This window comes from Watersipora subatra, chromosome 1 (assembly GCF_963576615.1).
Source record: "Watersipora subatra chromosome 1, tzWatSuba1.1, whole genome shotgun sequence".
In the NCBI taxonomy this organism is placed as follows: domain Eukaryota; kingdom Metazoa; phylum Bryozoa; class Gymnolaemata; order Cheilostomatida; family Watersiporidae; genus Watersipora; species Watersipora subatra.
Window position 1 is genome coordinate 25,644,846 of NC_088708.1, and position 20,383 is coordinate 25,665,228.

Here is a 20,383-nt window from a genome sequence, read left to right on the forward strand (position 1 = left end):
AGTATAAATGTCTTTATATTCTGACCTATGACCTGGCCAATCATAGAGGGCCAGAGGTAAGACAACTCTTGCTTTAAAATCGAAGCCCATTTTACTAACTCTGTCACACGCAATCATCTGGTTGGTGTTTATCTTTGCCTTTTACTTTGCAAAGTTCTAAAAAAAGAAAAGCAACTCTATAGTACTACACAAACACTGGCTAGCACCGCTGTCCAACAGCAGCATTTGTTAGGGAGTGGTCAGTATTATTACCAAGATCACTTATTAATACGGAAGGTTTTTAATAGAGCTATTGGAGTGGCACTTTGGTTGGTTACCATATCTCACTGTAATCTATGTAAAATGAATGTGAAACAATTAGCAAAAACAAGTGTGCTGCCGCAAACCTGACAGCGATGACTCCTCAGCTATATATTATTGCAACATCTTACACAATTCAGCTCAGAATGTTGTTTTTTAACTGATTAGTACTCATCTGAAATAACTAAACTAGCAATAACTAAAACGTATTTTGTGCGCTCATATATACATGTATATATGTTATCATAACATATGTTATCATAACATATATACATGTATATATGTTATGATAACATATGTTATGCTAACATATATACATGTATATATGTTATGATAACATATGTTATGCTAACATATATACATGTATATATGTTATTATAACATATGTTATGCTAACAGGAAGTTGAGAGAACTAGACACAAACAGATGGCAAAAGAAGGTGGAAAACAGAACCGCATGGAAGTCAGTGATAAAGCTTAAACCACAAGACAGTCATTGTTGAAAGGATTGACAGAGAGAGAGAGAGAGGGAGAGGGAGAGAGGGAGAGGGGGAGAGGGGGAGAGAGGGAGAGAGGGAGAGAGGGAGAGAGGGAGAGAGGGAGAGAGAGGGAGAGAGAGGGAGAGAGAGGGAGAGAGAGGGAGAGAGAGGGAGAGAGAGGGAGAGAGAGGGAGAGAGAGGGAGAGAGAGGGAGAGGGAGAGAGAGAGGTATTCTCATACATGTAGATGATTTTATACAGACTGTTACAACTGTCTTGCATAGATAATTTGCTTAGGGTCTCTTACATAACACTCGGTTTTGCCAACATTCTGCAGTAGCAAAAAGGTTTGGTTGAAATTAGCATTTTGGCATCACTACTAGTTATGCTAACTGTAACAGGAAGTTGAGGGAACTAAACCCAAACAGATGGCAAGAGAAGGTGGACAACAGAACTGCATGGAAGTCGGTGATAAAGCTTAAACCATAGACAGTCATTGTTGAAAGGATTGACTGCGAGGAAAAGAGATAAAACAAGATCACTTAGGAAAGTGTTCAATTATTCTATCTTTGGTGACAGAAAAACAACTAGTAAAGTGCACATACTTTTAATAACAACATGGAGGCCTATATATTCCTTTTAGAACAACGAGTCTGAACTTACAATAAGTTGTTTAACAAAGTTAGAGCAAGCCTACGACTTGGCAAGTCCAGCAATAAACAGCATCGTATGATCACAGTCTAAATAATGCGGTGATTGCAGGATATGGTCATCAGCAAATGGGTACTTAAATTAGTCTACTGAAAGTATTACCTCATATCTGAGTTAAAATTATTTGAAACTGAAAAGGCTAAAAATCTCTCTTTGTCATTGTGTGTCTGTTATTCTGTGGAAACGCTATGCATTTCCACAGACTAACACTGAGTTAGTCTCCACATTTTCACATTTTTGAATAGATTTTTTTAAACTTCACACACATTTGCTCCGTGCCTTCAGCCAAATCGCTAAAATTATTTGATTTCAAAACTCTGTGAAGTACCGGCGAACCGGCCTCTTAAACATCAGCCTGCGAACTATCTGATTGAATATAACAGAAATCCTGAGCATTGCCCGCCTTACTGTTGGTTATAAACTAGCATTTGTATCAATTGAACAGAATTGTTCCTTTTCAAAACATAAGATTCAATTATTTTTGGCAACTCTCACTATTTTCTGGCTAATGCGTTCGAGAAGATTTGAAAGGATGACATCTAATTGCACTTAGTAGTATGAGATCTTCTGTTCCTCGGCTAAATAATGTTCGTATCGCTGTGTGTGACAGTCTGTAATTTAGATAAAATAGCGGCATTCTCTTGTTGAAACTGGCATCAATCTTGACTCTTACGACTGTCTGACTCGTTTGAAGAGAGCCGCAGTGTCTATAAGACACCCCAGGAATTAGAGAGATAAGCCGGTCAGTCATTGTTGGGCCCTGTCACCCTTTTATAGTTCTTTATGGCTTTCTCGCCGTCACAATCTGACTGGAGATAATTCTTGCTTGCACTCAGAGTTTTCTTGAAAGATTAGTCTAATTCTATGATTATATATGAGTCTATGATAGATTTCTATGGTAACTTGACACAAACAGATCTTTAACACTTTCAGGTCTGGTCTTGTAAATATAAGTGGGTCTCCTGATCCCAGACCGTATTAACAACTTTGCATCGACTGTGAAAGTCCTTAGAACAATAAAAATTCAACTGAATATTATATCGGAGCTCCAAGCTTACAGAACTCGATGGAAACAACAGAAATCAACTAAAGTAAACAGCGTTTTTTACACTCTTTCAAAGAATTGATCTTTTGGAGATAACAAAAGACGCCTAATGGTCGCAGTACAGCAGTCTGATAGTGTGTATATTTGTTATGAGCTCTTTTATGAGCTGTTATAAAGCTCTTTTTGCTGGAAAGAAGGGACTTCATAGCTTTCTCTCTTTTCGACCCTTCGTTACCAAAATGTCAATCAGTCAGTTATTAGAAATCAAAATTCTATCAGCATCCATTTTTTATTTCTCAGTTGTTTAGAAGTATCCTCGGTCTTTCAATGATATCTCAAGAAATCATCAATCAATCATTTCGAAACTTTGGAATTAATTTAAGAATGTATACTGTGTAAAGTGACCAAAATTTTGTATTCTTATGTAAACGAAAAGTTAAAAAAAAAAATTAAAGTGAAACTACACAGTTGCATTCACTCGGGCATAGAAACAGGTGAGAAAGCAATTCTCCCAATTATCTTGAGCCCAGGCTTCGGAGTGTTGATGACAACAGAAAAGGATATTAGTTTTATATAAATCTATACTCACACCCGTGTACTACCAATCAAGAATTCTAGCTCACCACACTTCCACCAATCACATCATAAAACTTTTGAACTTTCTGTTTTATTCCGAACTCGCTTGTTTCCGCAATTATGTTACAGGGTTTAAAATCCTGCATCAGCTATGCACAGAGTATTTCTATTTATTCTTCCATACCTATGAAAAACATCGTTTGGTACTCTGTGACACCAACATACTACATCTACCATCATGTTTCAGGTTATGAACTTTCTGTTACTACAACCGTCAATTCACTATCCCGCCTCCTCGCCTCCTCCGCAATACTATTAGATTACTAGCTTTTATAATACATTTGTTCGACTCACTCAATAATTCTTTATTTCTGTCCTCTCATGTCTGTTTTAGCATGTGACACAAAACTTCATCTTGTTGATGATTCCCGATGATGTCAATAAAAATTTATACACAAATACAATGACACATCAACAAACAATTAGAGTGTCTAAATATTTCTGATGACCGAGTGCTGACCTATTTGCTGGTGGTCAAACATCAACATAGTTGGTGGTTAATTATAATAATTTATTAAACAGACAAAAATAGCACTGTAAGGACTATTATTAGCTACATGTGAACACCGAAACAAGAAGTAGCTGTAAAAAGAAGTGAAAGGAAAAGCAAACAGGGTTGAAAACTCCACCTTAGAAAAGCTTATGTAACAATGTATCATTCATGAAAAATCAGCTAGTTGCACATTTAAAAAGAATTTCACTGCGAAAAATATAGTTTTAAAGGGCTCGCTACAATCTATCTCAGCTCAGCTGGTAAAAATCAACCATGGAAGTAAAAATAATAGAAACCGCTGATAAAATAGAAGGATAGAACAGAATGGATGCCGACAGCATAGAAAGCATGATTATGAAATGACTGGGGAGTTTAAACTCCCTGGTGTCTGACAGAACAGAATCAGAAAGTTTCAGTTAAACTATGTCACCTATGATTCAACTGAGTCAGTCATGGTTAGAAAACATTAACTATGGTTACTAAATATTGCGTGATGATGACGCAACTCAAGTTCTCTAGGAAAATTTTGCCTAGAGCAACGCGGACAAGACTCGACACCATAAATAATAACGTCGGCGAAAGGGCACACTGTAGGTGAAAGAGGCGAAATAATAAAAATTCCGTTGGATATCACAGCCGAGCAAATAAAACAATAAACATTTGTTCACACATTCCAGTGAACGGCCAGCGTGCTATTTATAATGTGGTGGGCACATCGCTGGATAAGCATCGGATAACAGCGAACAGCGTGAGGGCAGCTAATTGTCTTGGGGCGCATCAATAACATAGGCTGTATATCCTCCACCAGGTGGTCTTGTCAGCTCTCTGGCATGTTGCACACAGTATATGCTGTCTTGCACCCAAATGTAGCCTGCAAAACAATCAACAGACAATCAACAAAGGCATCGACTGCTGACTTTAATACATATGCTAACAGGTTTTGATTTGTCTTAAAAATTAATTCTATGCAAATTCTTATCATTTTAGCTAACTTTTTGGCTCAAGCTACGCGTTGAGCATTACAATTTTATAATTATTATACGTTTTATTTCAAACAGAAATATTTTCCAACTAATGCCATAGAAGAGTATCTTGTACCATGCCAGTTTAGAGTTGTCTCGACAAGAGTAGGCGAGATACACAGCTAAGAAAGCTACATATTCACTACTTTTTCTAACAGAAACCTTATCAATCTGTTATCTTTTGTTTTTAAGAACCTATGCATTCTGTTTTTAGAAACAGCTGAATATTTTAAAACCTTTGTCTGGATAAAAATATTCCAAAAACACCTACGTATAGAAGCTAAGTGCATGAAAGTATTTATTGATGAATAACAACTAATGGGCTGGACTACATTATCTTCTGATTATCATAAACGAACGCTAAATACTTCTTTACCTGTCTTTCATGTCATGTTTTGTCTTTCAACAAAACTGGACGGCATGTTTAAAATAAGAGAATATTATAGGGTATAATGTCAGAAAAGGCTTGAAAAGACCCAAAACTGGTATGAAGAGTTGTGTAAGCGGTCCGAAAGCTATAGAGTTACTTCCTTTCATATATATTCTAAAAAAATCTGATAATGGCAAGAATGAAAAGTCTCCAGTAAAACTGTTCTATTAGCTTCTTATCTATAGTTCAACATTGTTATGCATTCATGGAGATAAGAAAGAACACCCTTTTCTTAATGATTTACAGCTAAAGAATTTGGGCTATTAAAATAACTTTCACACCTCTGATTATGCAAATATATAACCGACCCTGGGACTTCGGCGTTTTTCATTACACGAAAAGTTCAACTGAAAAAAGTATTTTGCATACAGGGGTAAATAACTCTCACTGTACAGCCTTGTCATACATGTTGCGGACAAATGAACGGCAAGGACAGCAAATAGTACAGATAGCTATATCATATGCAGTCATACCTTGACACATGAGTACCCCAACATATGCAGTCATACCTCGACACATGAGAACATATGCAGTCATACCTCGACACATGAGAACATATGCAGTCATACCTCGACACATGAGAACATATGCAGTCATACCTCGACACATGAGAACATATGCAGTCATACCTCGACACATGAGAACATATGCAGTCATACCTCGACACATGAGAACATATGCAGTCATACCTCGACACATGAGTAACCCAACATATGCAGTCATACCTCAACACATGAGTAACCCAACATATGCAGTCATACCTCGACACATGAGTAACCCAACATATGCAGTCATACCTCGACACATGAGTAACCCAACATATGCAGTCATACCTCGACACATGAGAACATATGCAGTCATACCTCGACACATGAGAACATATGCAGTCATACCTCGACACATGAGTAACCCAACATATGAGAAAATCGAAATTCAAGCAAAACTTTGAGTAAGTTTCTGTTTTGAGATACAAGAAACTTTTGAGTTTAAATATTTAGTGTACGTAACACGTTGCGGTCAAGTCCCTCTCATACCACATTAGCAATTAAGTGTTTCAAAGGTAAGAACTCCATACAGTACTGTACATAGTAATGTTACATTTTATTGCAGATCATAGCCACTAAATAGGTATTTTTTCCTTTGTGAGCGTAGGTAGTGAATTACAATGATTGAAAACTCGTTTTTTCGTTGTAGTATCCTGTTTTAGATGGGTTTTTCATAGTATGGAAACGGATTAATTTGCATGTAGTTATTTTATATAGGGAGTATAGCGTCGAGATACGAGAGCATTGTTATACGAGCTCAGTTTCAGAACGCAGCATTAAGCTCGCATGTCGAGGCATGACTGTAATTTGCTGGTCACATGGTGTTAGCAGTAATAATAGAGTTATATCAGCTGTCAAGTGAGAAATGCATATGTTAAAACACCTCATCTTTCTTTTCCTACACACTCATTTTCTTATCAGATATTTTGATGTTTCGACAGCAGATCCGAGTGACTAGCGTTCATTTATTGCATCTCCGCCCTTGGAAACGTATTCACTCGGTATGTGAACAGGCCAGATCGTTATCATACAGACAAGAAACAGAGTGCCTTATTTCACTCATTTTCCGTAGATGTCTCAGCATATCTCAGTCATGGCTGTCTCATTCGAGTTTACGCTGCCAAGGTTGTAAAACGCTGCCAAGGTTGTAAAACGAACAGCAAGAAAGAAAGCTGCTTTAGTAGGAGTAATGCGGAGTAAACACACCAATGCCCTAGTAGTAGCACACTTTTAGTCCAGAGTACAAACACCAAACATGTTTGTGAGGATAGTCATGGCAGCCTAATTAACGCAGGTATTCAGAAAGAATATATTGCGTGTCACATCGTATTAGGCACATCATTTCTAAATTATGCCTCTATAATTATTTGTGCGATTTTCTTTCAAAGCCGACTTTCAGGCATGCAAACGACAGTTTAGACGATTGATCGAAAGCTTTGTCATGTTACAAACTGAAGGCGCAGAGGTTGGTATTGATTCATCAATTTAAAATGTAGCTACTATCGCAGAGTGAAGGGCCAGTATTACAAATCGTATAAATTAATTGGATACACGTTACCATGGTGCAGCAGGACTGGTGAAGTGATACGCACACAAAAGATATGCAAAGTTCATGCACACTACGACCAGTAGTAAAATAATTGAGATGCGTTTGCTCTCAAGATGTGTGACATATAATTTATTATAAAATTTTATTCAATTGACCGTTTCAGATAACGGTTAAATGATGAAACTAGAAACTTTTTGTTACGAGCAACCATTTTTGTGAATGTTCAAAACAAACCTACATCTTTTGTAATAGTCGCCGTCTGCAGAAAGTGCTGAGGTCACCTCTTTACAGTTACTGACATGGTAGTGATAAGCATAGACGAGATTAGACAAAACAAACCACAAAATATTATTTATATGCCAGAGGTCATTCAAGGAAAAGGACCTCTAAATGAGTCACATGACAGCCAATCTCACGAAGCATTCCTGGACAATCAAAGGCAGCCAACTCTGTGTTATGAGAAACCATATGCCAGCAAGGCAAGTCTCCATGAGCCAAGTAAACTATAGCCTGTGGTTCATGCATCAACTCAAGTGAATATAAACCCACGTCTATGTGAGCCCATGGAAACTTACTAAGCTGTCACTTGTTTGAGTGCCTTGGCATCTTTGACACAATATATCTTATCTCCGACACAGATATGACCTGGACAAGCATAGCTGAGAGCGTAATGCTCTGATAAGTCAAATCATCCGCACACAGGCATTTTAGTGATTCAGACACAATAGTAAATATCAACAAGAGTGATGACCTTGACCAACACCACTCAACCAGTCCCACTACTTAGAAACAGTTTTAAAGAAATGGAATAGTAAGAGCCTGAACAGGTTTATATCACAAAAAAGAGATGTTGCTTAATTCGTAGACTAAAAACTAATGAGTGTGGTAGCCATTATTGTATTTAGTAAACATTGGTCAAAACTATCTCAGAAGGTGAATTTAAGCATAGACAACACAAAGCATTAGTTTCATCTCAACCGGAGTTCAACTGCTTGTGAAAACCAGTTTGAGCATCTTAGGCTAATGAACACCACACCCCTGTAGTCTGGTACACAGGAGATTTACGAAAAACTAAACTAGTCAATATTTTTGAAAGCATTAAAATAGATGATTTGGCTGATTTAGTTCATTACAAACCTCTCACCAAAAGTATACAAAATAGCTTCTCCTCATATTTGATACGCAGAAGCTTCAAATTTCTGTTTGCTATAAGATTTACGCTAAGTGGTTTTTCTAGCGAATTCTAAACTTCAAAAAGTCTGCTAAAATCTCTAATACAAACAGGAAATGACGAGTCATACTGACGGCACTTGTGGTAATCACCCTCTGTATTGAGTTGAGGTGATTTCTCAGTCTTCATACCAACAGGAGATTATGTTGGTTTTTTAGCATATATATGCTATTATTATGTATTTCTACTTGTCTTTAATCAATTGGTAAAAGTAATTGATATGCCAACAACTACTCCTATAGAGTGATTTGCTGTTCCATTTAGAATTCTATTAGTTAATGCCTTTAAATTACAAACTGCGTATCATTAATCACTTCTGCAAATACGTGACTCACATGCTAAGTTTTGTTGTCATTCTCTTAAAAATTTAGATAGAATATTTACATTCTAAAGTATATTTTAATTGACAGTATGATTTCATTTCACAATTCATAAAAATAGTTGCAGTAGAGACAAACATATAAATAATATAAGAAAACACCAGCAAAATTTTCCATTTAAACTGTACTAGAAATATAAAGAGAACCCAACTTTTTGCTAAATACGCAAACACGAAGTATTGCAGTCAGCAATTAAAATGGGTAGTCATCAGCATTTTAACATCTTGTCGTGCAATGGTCAGATTAAGGAGAGAAAGTCTGCAATTTTTGGGCATAAATCTAATCATGAATAAGTTATGAGGATCTAGAAGCTATTACCAAGATAGCAGACATATGTTGACTTGTCTGAAAATTGTGTGGAAAAATAAAAAAAATCATATTCAACTACAACTTGACTTTTAGTAAATTATCTTTACTTATCGAATCGCCTTCCTTTGTATTACTGCACAAAGTTGCCACAATACCACCTTCTTGCAGAGGCTTGCAGAGGGTAGTATTCATATATTCCTTCATCATTTTTATTTATAGTTTTCAAACTCTTATTGGCAGATTTATAGAATGACCAGCAGCATCTTACGGTTTACTTAGAGTATATGAACAGCAAACTGTTATCAGCTTGCAAATGACAGTATCCAGTGTCAGACAACATCAAACAGATATAAGATACAAACACACCCAAACATCTACCAAACATGAAGGAGCTAACAGCGAGTCATTTTAAATGCAACTCTAGTTAAGAAGCCCCAAGCCACCAAACTACTAGTAACACTTGGTGAGACTTCATTCAACTGCGACTAGTCGGTGTAAAACCTTAGAGAGGCTAACAGATGGATGACTTACCAATGTTCTTCAGGTTTCTACCACACTGTGCGCACTTGAGACACTCAGAATGCAAACAATGCTCTTTCACTCTCACAAAGACTCCGCTAAAATTATAAATACCTTTTGTGAAATGTATAAGCTTTCGATTTTCGTTTCAATACTGATACCAAACTGGTAAGCGCAAAAGAAAGAAAATATTTTTTTAATTTTTCTGTTATTTAATTTAAAATATAGATATTTATTACAGAATAAACTATTAAAAACTGTAATAAGTCGATGCAGAAATAGAGCTAGATGAACAAGCACTGTATTTTAGTATTACATGCAATGAAACGTGATTGAGCTAGAAATTATCTGTCCATGAAAAGTTGCAATGAGATAAGAGTTCGCAACTACTAATTCACTGTCCATACATGAAAAATTGCGTGACGTTTAATTTTGATTAAATTAAACAGATAAAACTTATCAAGTTTTTAATAGATATGGCATTTACTGTGACACAGCTATGTATAATAATACATGTATGCTTTACCTGATGAAGTTACCACAGACGTAACACTTGGAAGTTGGTTGCTTGTGCCGAGGTCCAGTCATCTTAGCTCCAGCTCGAGGTGCCTGCACAGACTTTACTCCTGCCACCCCTAAAAGCGGTCAGCCAGCATACAACAATGATTAGCAGGTAATAAATTTCTTCGAAATTGAAACCAGTTAGTTAAAACTGAAAGGAAAAACTAGCTACAATTTAATGCTCTAAACTAAAGTAGCAACAGTCCAGCGCACACAGTTAATCATTATGCAAAGCGATGCACAGAAAACGCGTGTCAGCAGGTCAAGGCTAAGTACGCTTTAGGGGGTACCATTAGTTGTAGTAGCACTCATTCGTCTTTCTCCCTCGATCAGCTCTAGCTCCAACATTTTAAATGATTTAGATTGCACTTTGCCTCCCTTGTACAGGCCTATCTCAGGCTGCTCTTCCTGTTCAAGGGCGAGTTGAACAGCTGATTTTTCGGGTTCTAATTTTGTGGGTGATTTCATAATGTTATTGTTATTGTGGGAGACAGCGATAGGTTTATCAGCGTGCTCATCATGCAATGACATGCTGCAAAATACAAACATTGACCGTCAATGCACTCTGGGAAAACCATGCTGTGTTGACAAACACGAGCCTTCAGCTAGTACTACGCTACTAGGTATATGACTGACATTAATTTTTTGAGAAAAAAAAAAAGAAAAGACAACTCTCTTATATATTTAATTTTGGAGAGTTGTCTTTTCTATAATCATTTTTTGCATTTATCTCTGAACTTTAGGTATTTTCAACAAGTGAAGAGTAGTTGCTTGAGGTAGGAAAGAATACAATAATTTAGTTACTCATTGCTTATCCATATGCATTATGCTGATAACATGTTACATTTTTATATAGTTTTATGGATTGACCTTTTAAAGTAGTTTTTACCATTTTATTTGTTTAGCAAAACTAGAATATATTTTAATAATAATCTACAATATCCATTGCAGAGATAAGGTTTAAGCTATATGTTATAGCAGGAAATACATTGAATACATTTAACAACAAATAACATATACTAATAACATAAACAATGACACTGGTACGAAAAGTTAATAAAATCATGATTACAGCCATCAGCAATTAAATTAGATTCTATGCAATAATGCAAGTTGCATGTTAGATTGATGAATGATATATTATATTATTCATTATAAATTGATTCATTTATATATTGATAATAAACATTTGGTATCATTGCTATACATTTACGAGTCCCCTAATAATACCTTACTAACAAATAGCAAACATAAAGGTTGACTTGCAACAAAATTCACATTACAGTTATTTGGTATCAAAAGATTCACCATGTCTTACTCTGTTGTGTTGTAGGTGCCAAATATGTAGAAATGTGATTACAAGCTCTTAAAAGCTAAAAAACGAACAGTTAATCACAGCCACACGAGACCGCCGTAGTTTGGTTTCTCTTTTCAAAACGGCTCAAATGGGACGTAGTTGTTACAAGATGATTTCTGTTTACACTTTCATGCAACCTCATTCGTCAAAATATTTTCACAAATATACTTCGCGCATTCAATAAAACCATGTTTATTGTTCTTACGTGTCTGTTTTATCGTCATTGTAATGCTGTCACTTTTAGCACTGATATCTTATAACTTACCGTAAAAAATCGTTTAAATTTTTAACCTTAGCTCGAAGGAGTAGGCTACATATCATTGTTTGACAATCATGACGAGCCTGTTGGTCACCTGTGATAATCGAAAATTGATACAGAAATTATTTGGAAGTATTGGGTCACATGATCAGATTACGACTTGACGATTAGATCAAGCCGAAACAAAACTGTAAAGTAGCGAGCATTTATATTTGATACGGGGTCTTCGGTAAAACCCGAAGTGTTTGTCATAAACTAGTGCTACGATAAGTTTTATATCGAGCTTTTTATTGGCCTTTCAATTCACGTGAAAACATCACGTGACAAGACAATAACCAAATGTAATGACTACATCAGAGAAATAAACAGATTCTAATCTACGGCGAATTTTTGTTTTTGAGCTTTTAAGAGCTTGCAATCACATTTCCACATATTTGGCCCCTAGAACACAACAGAGTAAGACAAGGTGAATCTTTTGATACCAAATAACTGTAATGTGAAATTTGTTGCAAGTCAACCTTTAAGACGGCAACTAAAGCCAGTTTGAAGTATGCTATTCGTGATCAGTATATATGATACATCTCGAATAATATCGGTGATCAGTATGTACAGAGCTGACGTATCTTATAGTCTACTAGAAATTATTAATAAAATTTGACAAAACAAGTGTATCTGGAATGTTATAAATGGCGATGTTTCAATTTAATCGAAACATCGCTATACAGCTCATCGCGGTATAGCTACTTTCAGCTCACGGAAAGATGGTAGAGACGCGAGTGCTAGAAAATGCAGGTCGATTTGATGGAACAATAAATAAAGTTTTTCTGTGAATTTAGTCATCAGTGAAATATATAAGATCCCTCATAGACACGGTTAGCACTTTGGAAATACAGATCAACTTGAGCAAATGATAGAATAGCAAAGTTTCAACAGAGAGAACATATTTCCCAGAAAAAGCATGAACTGCTATTGGAAAGCTATTTTTGACTTTGTCATCATTAGAAAGGTTTGTTCAGTATATTATGGCTTATAAGCACTTGCAACATTCGAGTCTACAAAATGGTTCTCATATTCTCTTGAAAGACTAAAAACTTCCAAGTTTTTAAAAGTATCTCCTAGCAGGTAAATTAATTCATCCTGTCGCTCTTAATGATAATCGTTATGTCTGCTCCTTACAAAGCTGAGAAGTTTAAACAAGCAAACAACACCTTGCTCACTACGCACAATACCAGCATGCATTAACATGCAAATATGCATTGACAAGCATCTCTCGATGGCATTCAGTTATTCAAATAGTAACACAACCAGCCACACAAAGTGTAACCTTTCTGCTCAGCGACATCAGATCCTGTTTTGAAAGTTACGTCAGAGAGTCTATCACTAATATCTCTAAAAACATAGAGTGCTGTCATATTTAAAAATTATGTTGTTGTACCAAACACTACTGATAAAGTAATTTAGAGTTTTCCTCTCGTGTACACAAAAGTTGTCCACTACAGAATAAATTAAGTGATTGGATAAGCAGATCATAACCAAAACAATAAAAGAATTCCATTTGCACATTGAATCAGTGATTATGTGGCATCCTTTATTGGTTGATCTGTAATAGAATTACTGAAAGAAAAAACTAGTTTTGATTAAAAACTGATGTCTAATCCATGTTTGGATTATGCATCACTCTAAAGTCTAAAAGGTTGACGAGTTGATCTGCAGTGTTTCTTTATAGCAAGTCAAAAAGGAGCTCCAACTCTCAACAAACATATCTAATGTAAAGAGTTAGACATGTTTATAATAGATATGAGAAAGTGCGGGGTTGAAGTACTGTGGCACTACAGTAATGCATTCTTGAACTGAGCTTCTATGTCAGTGTGTTCATATGTCAGTGCAATATTTCCTATATAAAGTAAGTGAATACAAAAATTAATTCAATCTCACACTCTGAGAAACCACCTAGAACAGGATATTACAATGGAAAAATGTATTTTACTGTACAGTATGGAGTTCTTACCTTCGAGACAGACGTAATAACTAACGGAGGTGTGAGAGACTTTACAGCAAGGCATTTGGTACACTATAATACTTGTGACGCTACGCAAAATAAACCCTGAGTTTAACTTAAATGAATTCGGCTCACTTTACCCGCACTTTGAGCCAAGTTTTATTCCCGTCTTAATTGTTTTTATCTGTTTCTGGCTTGACATTTTTGCCTCGCTTTCATTGTAACTTTTAGCCGACCTTATTGAAACTTTTTTCAATAAGCTTTTATCACAAGCTAGCTTTGTTATCACACTCTTTTGAGCTCATTTTTGTCAGCATTCAGCGTACTAAGCATCCTGTAACAAGCTACAAGCAATGTAAATAACTTTTCTATTTTTCAAAAAAGACTGAGATTATTTTGAAGGCTGAATTTAGAGAATAATGAGTTTTAAGACAACCATCTCTATAATTCTAGATCAGACTAAACATACTCAACTTCCGTTCCTAAAAAGCTAGAATACGTCACATATTTATAGGCGGGCCTTGTTGTGTCGATTGTGTCGTTTGCGACACCGATATTGAATCGCTGTAAAAAGCCTTCAAAAACAAAAATGACTTTAAAAGTTAGTGGACCAATCTTTATTTTGAGTACAAAATCGGAATCAGCGTGTCTGATCTATCTATGAAAAAACAATGAAAGCTGTTCAAGTTATTCTTTAAATGCAATTTAAATTTTATTTAAACTCTTTAAATAAAATAAATTCTTTATCAACGGGCTAATTTTGAATATTAGGAGTTACTTGGAAGTTTTGCTCCACCTTCAGTTAGATTTTGGTGCCCTTGTTACAGTTTCTTGAGGAACAATGTGATGGCATTTTGAATATAAACTAAATAAACAGCTCCAAGCTTAAATAATCGCTCAAAGTGTACCTGGTTTAACAACACTTACTTTCCAAAATCATTCTTCATGACGCTGGCTTGTTGTTGGAAAGTATCGCCAACGTTCTTGTTAGAGTAGATGCCAAGGGGAGTGTTAAATTGAGCATGCATCACTTTGGAACCAGGAGACATTGGCTGTTGACCGGGAGACAGGGGCTGTCGACCGGGAGACATTGGCTGTTGACTGGGAGACATTGGCTGTTGACTGGGAGACATTGGCTGTTGACCGGGAGATAGTGGTTGGTAGACAGGTGAAGTGGGCTGGTAGGTTGGGGAGAAAGGCTTGGGCTGAGTGGGCTGATGGGGAGAGTATGATTGCTGTCGAAGTGAAGGCTGGACATCGTAGTCTACCTTAGGGACAACTCCCTCGCACTCTTTGAGATATTCTTGCTGGAGCTATGATAAGCAAACAGTACAATGATAATCAGGATCACATTGTATGGAGTCGACTTGTAGTAACATTCAGTTTAGTAGACCGACACTCCACTACCTGTGCCAATCATTTGCCTTCCACAGTGTTAGAATTGTTGTGCACATACTTATTCTCTGTGGTTTATTGGCACACCTGACGATCTCTCACGGTACACTAGACTAACAGGTAGTAGTAGAGAATTATTTATTAATGTACAAGAGCAAGGATTGGTAAAGAGGTGCAAGTCACTACTACCCTAGGACACTTATGTATTCGCGTCATCTAACTTTCGCGTTTTCAGGGAGTCATCCTCTCGCGAAAATTTCATGAGCAAAACTAAACTATCATAACGAACGAGCAAAAACGCGAAATTAAATAGCTTTGTTCATTGATATCCACAATAAAATCGTCATATAGAAAAACCTAGATGTCATTGATAGTTCAAGAAACAAATGGCAACAAGTGATCAAATTGAATTATCGATCTCGCCCACACATTTCTACCTGCGGTTTATGAATACAAACTAGTCCCAAATTGAAAATTTTTTCTTACTAGCGAACTGGACCTGAAGAATCTAATCTGTTTGTTCCACGGCATTTATTTTCACATCACTATATTTTCGCACTCATCAGAGCTGCAAAATTAAGTTGCAGCGAAATTTTACTCTGTGTGCTACTCACGAAACTAAATACTAGCGAAATAAAAGTGTCCTAGGGAATCTAGATAAGGTTATCCGGATAAGGTTATCCAAATGACATGAGGTTCAGCTTGGAGTTTTCTATTTCACCAATAATACTGTTTAGACAATATCACGCTTAATGTTGAACTTGCTTTTTATGACAAATGGCAACTTTTTAGGTCATTGCAAATATATACTGATTTTGATACAAAGTTTGAAATCAAAAAAAAATTTTTTTTATGACACGCGTTGCAAATAAAGATAATTTTACTACAAAGAGAGCAGCTGTTAAATAAATTTGTTGGAATTAATGTAAATATTGAACGTGTCTATTGCAGTAAAATATTGTATTAGTATTAATGTATTCATAAAATGCATATTTGATTTTTTATTTTCAGCCTTGTCTCTTAAAACAAACCTAGAACACCCTGAAGCATAGGGCATAGAATTACTCGAATTAGAAGATACAAATAAATACTTTTAAAAACTGTTATCCAAACAAAAACTGCTGTATCTATAATTTTTATTTACTAAAGCCGACATCAACAATAACATAAACTTAATGAACAAATGAAATGTTTCCTGATTTTGATTTAGCTATTTAAAACAGATTATCTTGAGACAACAAAAAAGAAATATACATATTGTTTAAGGTAGCCTTAGATCAATGATGTTTACAATAGACGTATTCAATGATGCGTGTGTATCTATTGAATAAGTCGGTCTTGAGTCAGCGTTAACTTGTTAGTTAACTTGCTGATTCCTTCAGAACTGGTAAACACCAGTTTTATGGCTGACATAGGTTAATCTTGCAAATATCGATGGATCTTGTTTGTATAAATTGCCGGAAGACAGTCTACACTACTAGCCACTCCAAACTAATATTATATGTTTAACAAGGCCGGGCTAAGGAATAGGAAACAGCCATGGTAATGACCTTTCAAGGAGCAGGTTTATTATTAGAGACGTGGATATATAGCACTGGCCAATGAACTTCTTTATAAGTTACTAAGTAGAGAGTCACGAAGGACTTTGTAAGAAAGTAGAGACCGCAATAGGGTAAAACAAGAATGAGAAGTGCTTGAGTGACAAGTATTAGTGATGGTGATGAGTCATAACTATACTGAATATATAAATAGAGTAGTCTAGGCATCATTGAAGTTGAGATGAGCTCTTTGGTCTGTAAAACTGAAGTTCGGTGGTTAGACCTTTGATTCACCCCTTAGCTCTGACAGTTTGAACTCAAAGAAAATCCTGTACAATGACCCTGCTGATCCTTGGCTCTTAACTACTAATCCACACCGTCCAAAAATACATCAAAGGAAACTATATGTATGGATATGGATATGGATATGTAAAATCAATCAAGAAACAATCAGTATGAATATGTAAAAAAACAAAGAAATCAGCTAAAAGTGAATCAACCATCACACTTGGTCACAAACCTGATTCCTGGTGGTTGTACGACCAGCTGCATCCGGAAAAGAGTCTCTGATAGATACATGAGCTTCTGGTGATATGGTTGATCGACCTTGTGGCTGTGTTGCACCAAATGGTCTTGCTGACCTGTTGTGAGAGCTGCCGATGTGGTTGACAGGTTGCTAAAAAAGACCATATGACAAGTGAATGAGAGGCTCCTATTAAGCCATACTACTGTAGGATGAGGCAATTTTTGCTGAGCTCGCAGCTGTCCAAGTGCAGGCCTGTATAGAGAATTGTATCTAAGCCTACAGGTGGCCAATTCGCAATGATGGAACAATGGTCATCAAACATACATCAATCGACAAACTATCGCCTTGCTGTGAAATGATTTCTGGTCAGATTAGGCAAAAACTAGCTAATGATGCTTCAAAGTGAGAATTATCTAAAGACCTGATTGACCAACATTAAATGGTAATTTTCTAGAAACCTTTAGATTTCGCTGAATTCATCACTAGAGAGGCTGTTTGAGATGGAGTGAGCAATCCCTTGAAGATAGCGTATGACATCTGCTTAGCTTACTGCAAGCACAGGCTGTGTTTTTAAGAGCTCTATTACACAAACAATGTCTCTGTGATCTTGGTTGGGCGTGTGAGAGACCAGTGGTAAGGGAACCTCATCAATTGAACAAATACACAGTTACAGAGAGAAATTCAAGGTTGGATGTTTCTCCTGTCACCACCCAGTTGCCTTTTTAGGAATTTAACCCCCAACCTGTTGTTTGCAAATCAGGTGTTTTATACCCACCAGGCCACGGCTACTCTGGGACATAAACGGTGAGAAACAAACACAAAACTCAGAAAAACACGACAAACCAGACAAAGCCGCTACAGAGCTCCACTATACAGCCATATTCATGGTTGTATGGTAGCCAGCAAGAAATGCTTAGAGATAAATTAGGCTATAATAACCTAATCTTGGGTCGCTAATCTTCTGTGACTACTGCTAATGGCTTAACAAATTTATATTACAAAAACTTTGTTACGAATACAAGGATTCTTCTGCCTGCGAGGCCAGGTGCACGCGTCATTAGGCCGGATCTAATGGTGAGAATCTGGTTCTTAAGTTTTAACCAAGACTAACCAAATGTTAGGATATGCAGTGTCTGTGCACCTAGTACAAGGAAGTGCACAAGTACACGACTCTAGCCAATAGCCCAAATGAATATTAAATGCTCTCTAGACAAGCAGTCTACCTACCATCACTGCTATAACAAGCAGAACACAAAAAGAGTTTTTTAAACCTTCCTACTCGTTATCAAACGATTTAAGTCGATACTAACTTCGGATTTGTCTTCCCTGTCCTGCCTACTGCTCACTGGGACAATCGTGCTGTGGACTAATGCATTCTTACAACAGCCCATGTACTAGTTCATACATCTATATATAGTTTAATACATCTATATATAGTTTAATACATCTATATATAGTTCATACATCTATATATAGTTCATACATCTATATATAGTTCATACATCTATATATAGTTCATACATCTATATATAGTTCATACATCTATATATAGTTTAACGATATTAATATTAGACTTTAACTATAATTTTAGGTTAGTTTAAAATCTAAAATCAAAACCAGTAATTAACTTTCTTGCTGCCTGAATTGGGAGACAGCGCCAGAGCCCATAAATTACTTCTGTCATTGGCCTATTTGAGTTACAGCGTGAAAGCCATGTAACTTTTCAATATTAATATTAACTGAGATGTATCAAAAGTGTGACAAAAGATGTAAGAGATGCACATACATATCTAAAAGTTTGTTTTAGAACACAAGTTCTCTCTTGGCACGCTAGTTTAACAGTATTTTCATTGACCACTCTACAAGCGAGCGATTGTCAAATTAAAAAGTAGCAGCCTTCTTAAAACGGCCATAGGATCTTAACAAAAAATTGTCATGAAGTTTGAGACGTGTGCCTTTTTATCCTATAAAATAGGATTACTAGATAGGAAACTATTTAGGTCTAGTAGTTTAATAGGAAAAACAGAGCTTTTTATGTTGATTGTTTCGTTTTGAATAAAATTGTTCTCATTGAGCCAAGAAACAGTTCGAATGCTATCTCTATGTCTATAGTAAATTGTCTGAAAAAGTTATCCAGTATTTTACCAACTGCTGTGAAAAGAGAAGTAGCTGCTTACCAGAAGTCTATTAGATGTTGCTACAGTTTATCGCTTTGCAAATTCAATATACAGTTTTGTTTCAACAGTAAATAAGTTATTCATAACGAATTTCAATAGCATTCGATGTAATTATTAAAGACAAGAAGCACTTTTGTGTCAAATCGGTCTTTTTAAATTTTCCACGAAGATGAAGTACGGTTTTTAAATAGATGGCTGCGTGCTGCTTGACTAACACGATAGTAATTAGAGTTTTATAGGATTTTTAATATGTTAGAAAGCTATGGTATAATTTATGAATAAGCCGTTTGAAATAGGTGGTTTTCTTGTCAACAAACCAAACAGAAATCGTGAGATAAGAATTTTCAATAGCAGTATGCCGAAGGTGCGACCGACTATCTGGTAGCGAGAAGGTTAAACACGCTGCAATAATGATAATAATAATATGATCAGTTAGTTGCGAGCTTTGCTAATTTTCAAAATAGTTTAAAGTTTATGAACTGCAGCAGTTGCCAGAGGCACAATTATAGTTACAACATTTCAAGCGGTGCAGAGTGAAATAACTCAAGCGGGTAACAGGGTGTCTGATATTTTAACTTTATCTCCTGATCATTTTTACTTTATCTCCTGGTATTTTAACTTTATCTTAATATTATTAGTAATCTTGCACAAGTGAGTAACTAACTACCCAGCAATGTCAGCATTGACCAGTAGTGACATACCGTAGTTTATTTGTCATTGACTAATAACATATAGAAAGGTGATATCAATATAAACATTTCCGAGGAAGGCGAGTTGCTGCGATGTTTGTTCAGGATAACAGATGATACGTTAGATATTTTAAATATTTGCTCAATGACTAAATACATTCAGCTAGTTCTGACTTCCTTCAAATCGGAGCAGAAGTAGTTGATTACCGAGGCAAAGGTAAAGGGTGGCTAAGGC

The 20,383-nt window shown here is 36.1% G+C and overlaps 1 protein-coding gene across 2 annotated transcripts in view; it reads right to left on the reverse strand.

Annotated features, from left to right (window-relative positions):
• Nucleotides 1–3,669: 3,669 nt before the first annotated feature.
• Nucleotides 3,670–20,383, reverse strand: part of LOC137400053 (PDZ and LIM domain protein 3-like) — a 33,772-nt gene continuing 17,058 nt past the window's right edge. The window contains exons 4-9 of one of the 2 annotated variants that reach the window (XM_068086373.1): nt 17,277–17,432; nt 14,751–15,136; nt 13,149–13,213; nt 10,174–10,282; nt 9,660–9,745; nt 3,670–4,533 (exon numbers count right to left, since the gene is read on the reverse strand). In XM_068086373.1, coding sequence (XP_067942474.1) covers nt 4,421–4,533; nt 9,660–9,745; nt 10,174–10,282; nt 13,149–13,213; nt 14,751–15,136; nt 17,277–17,432 — 915 coding nt within the window. In that variant the 3' untranslated portion in view covers nt 3,670–4,420. Of the gene's footprint in view, nt 4,534–9,659; nt 9,746–10,173; nt 10,283–10,498; nt 10,741–13,148; nt 13,214–14,750; nt 15,137–17,276; nt 17,433–20,383 lie in introns of both variants that reach the window. The other variant, XM_068086365.1, reaches the window with a different exon arrangement.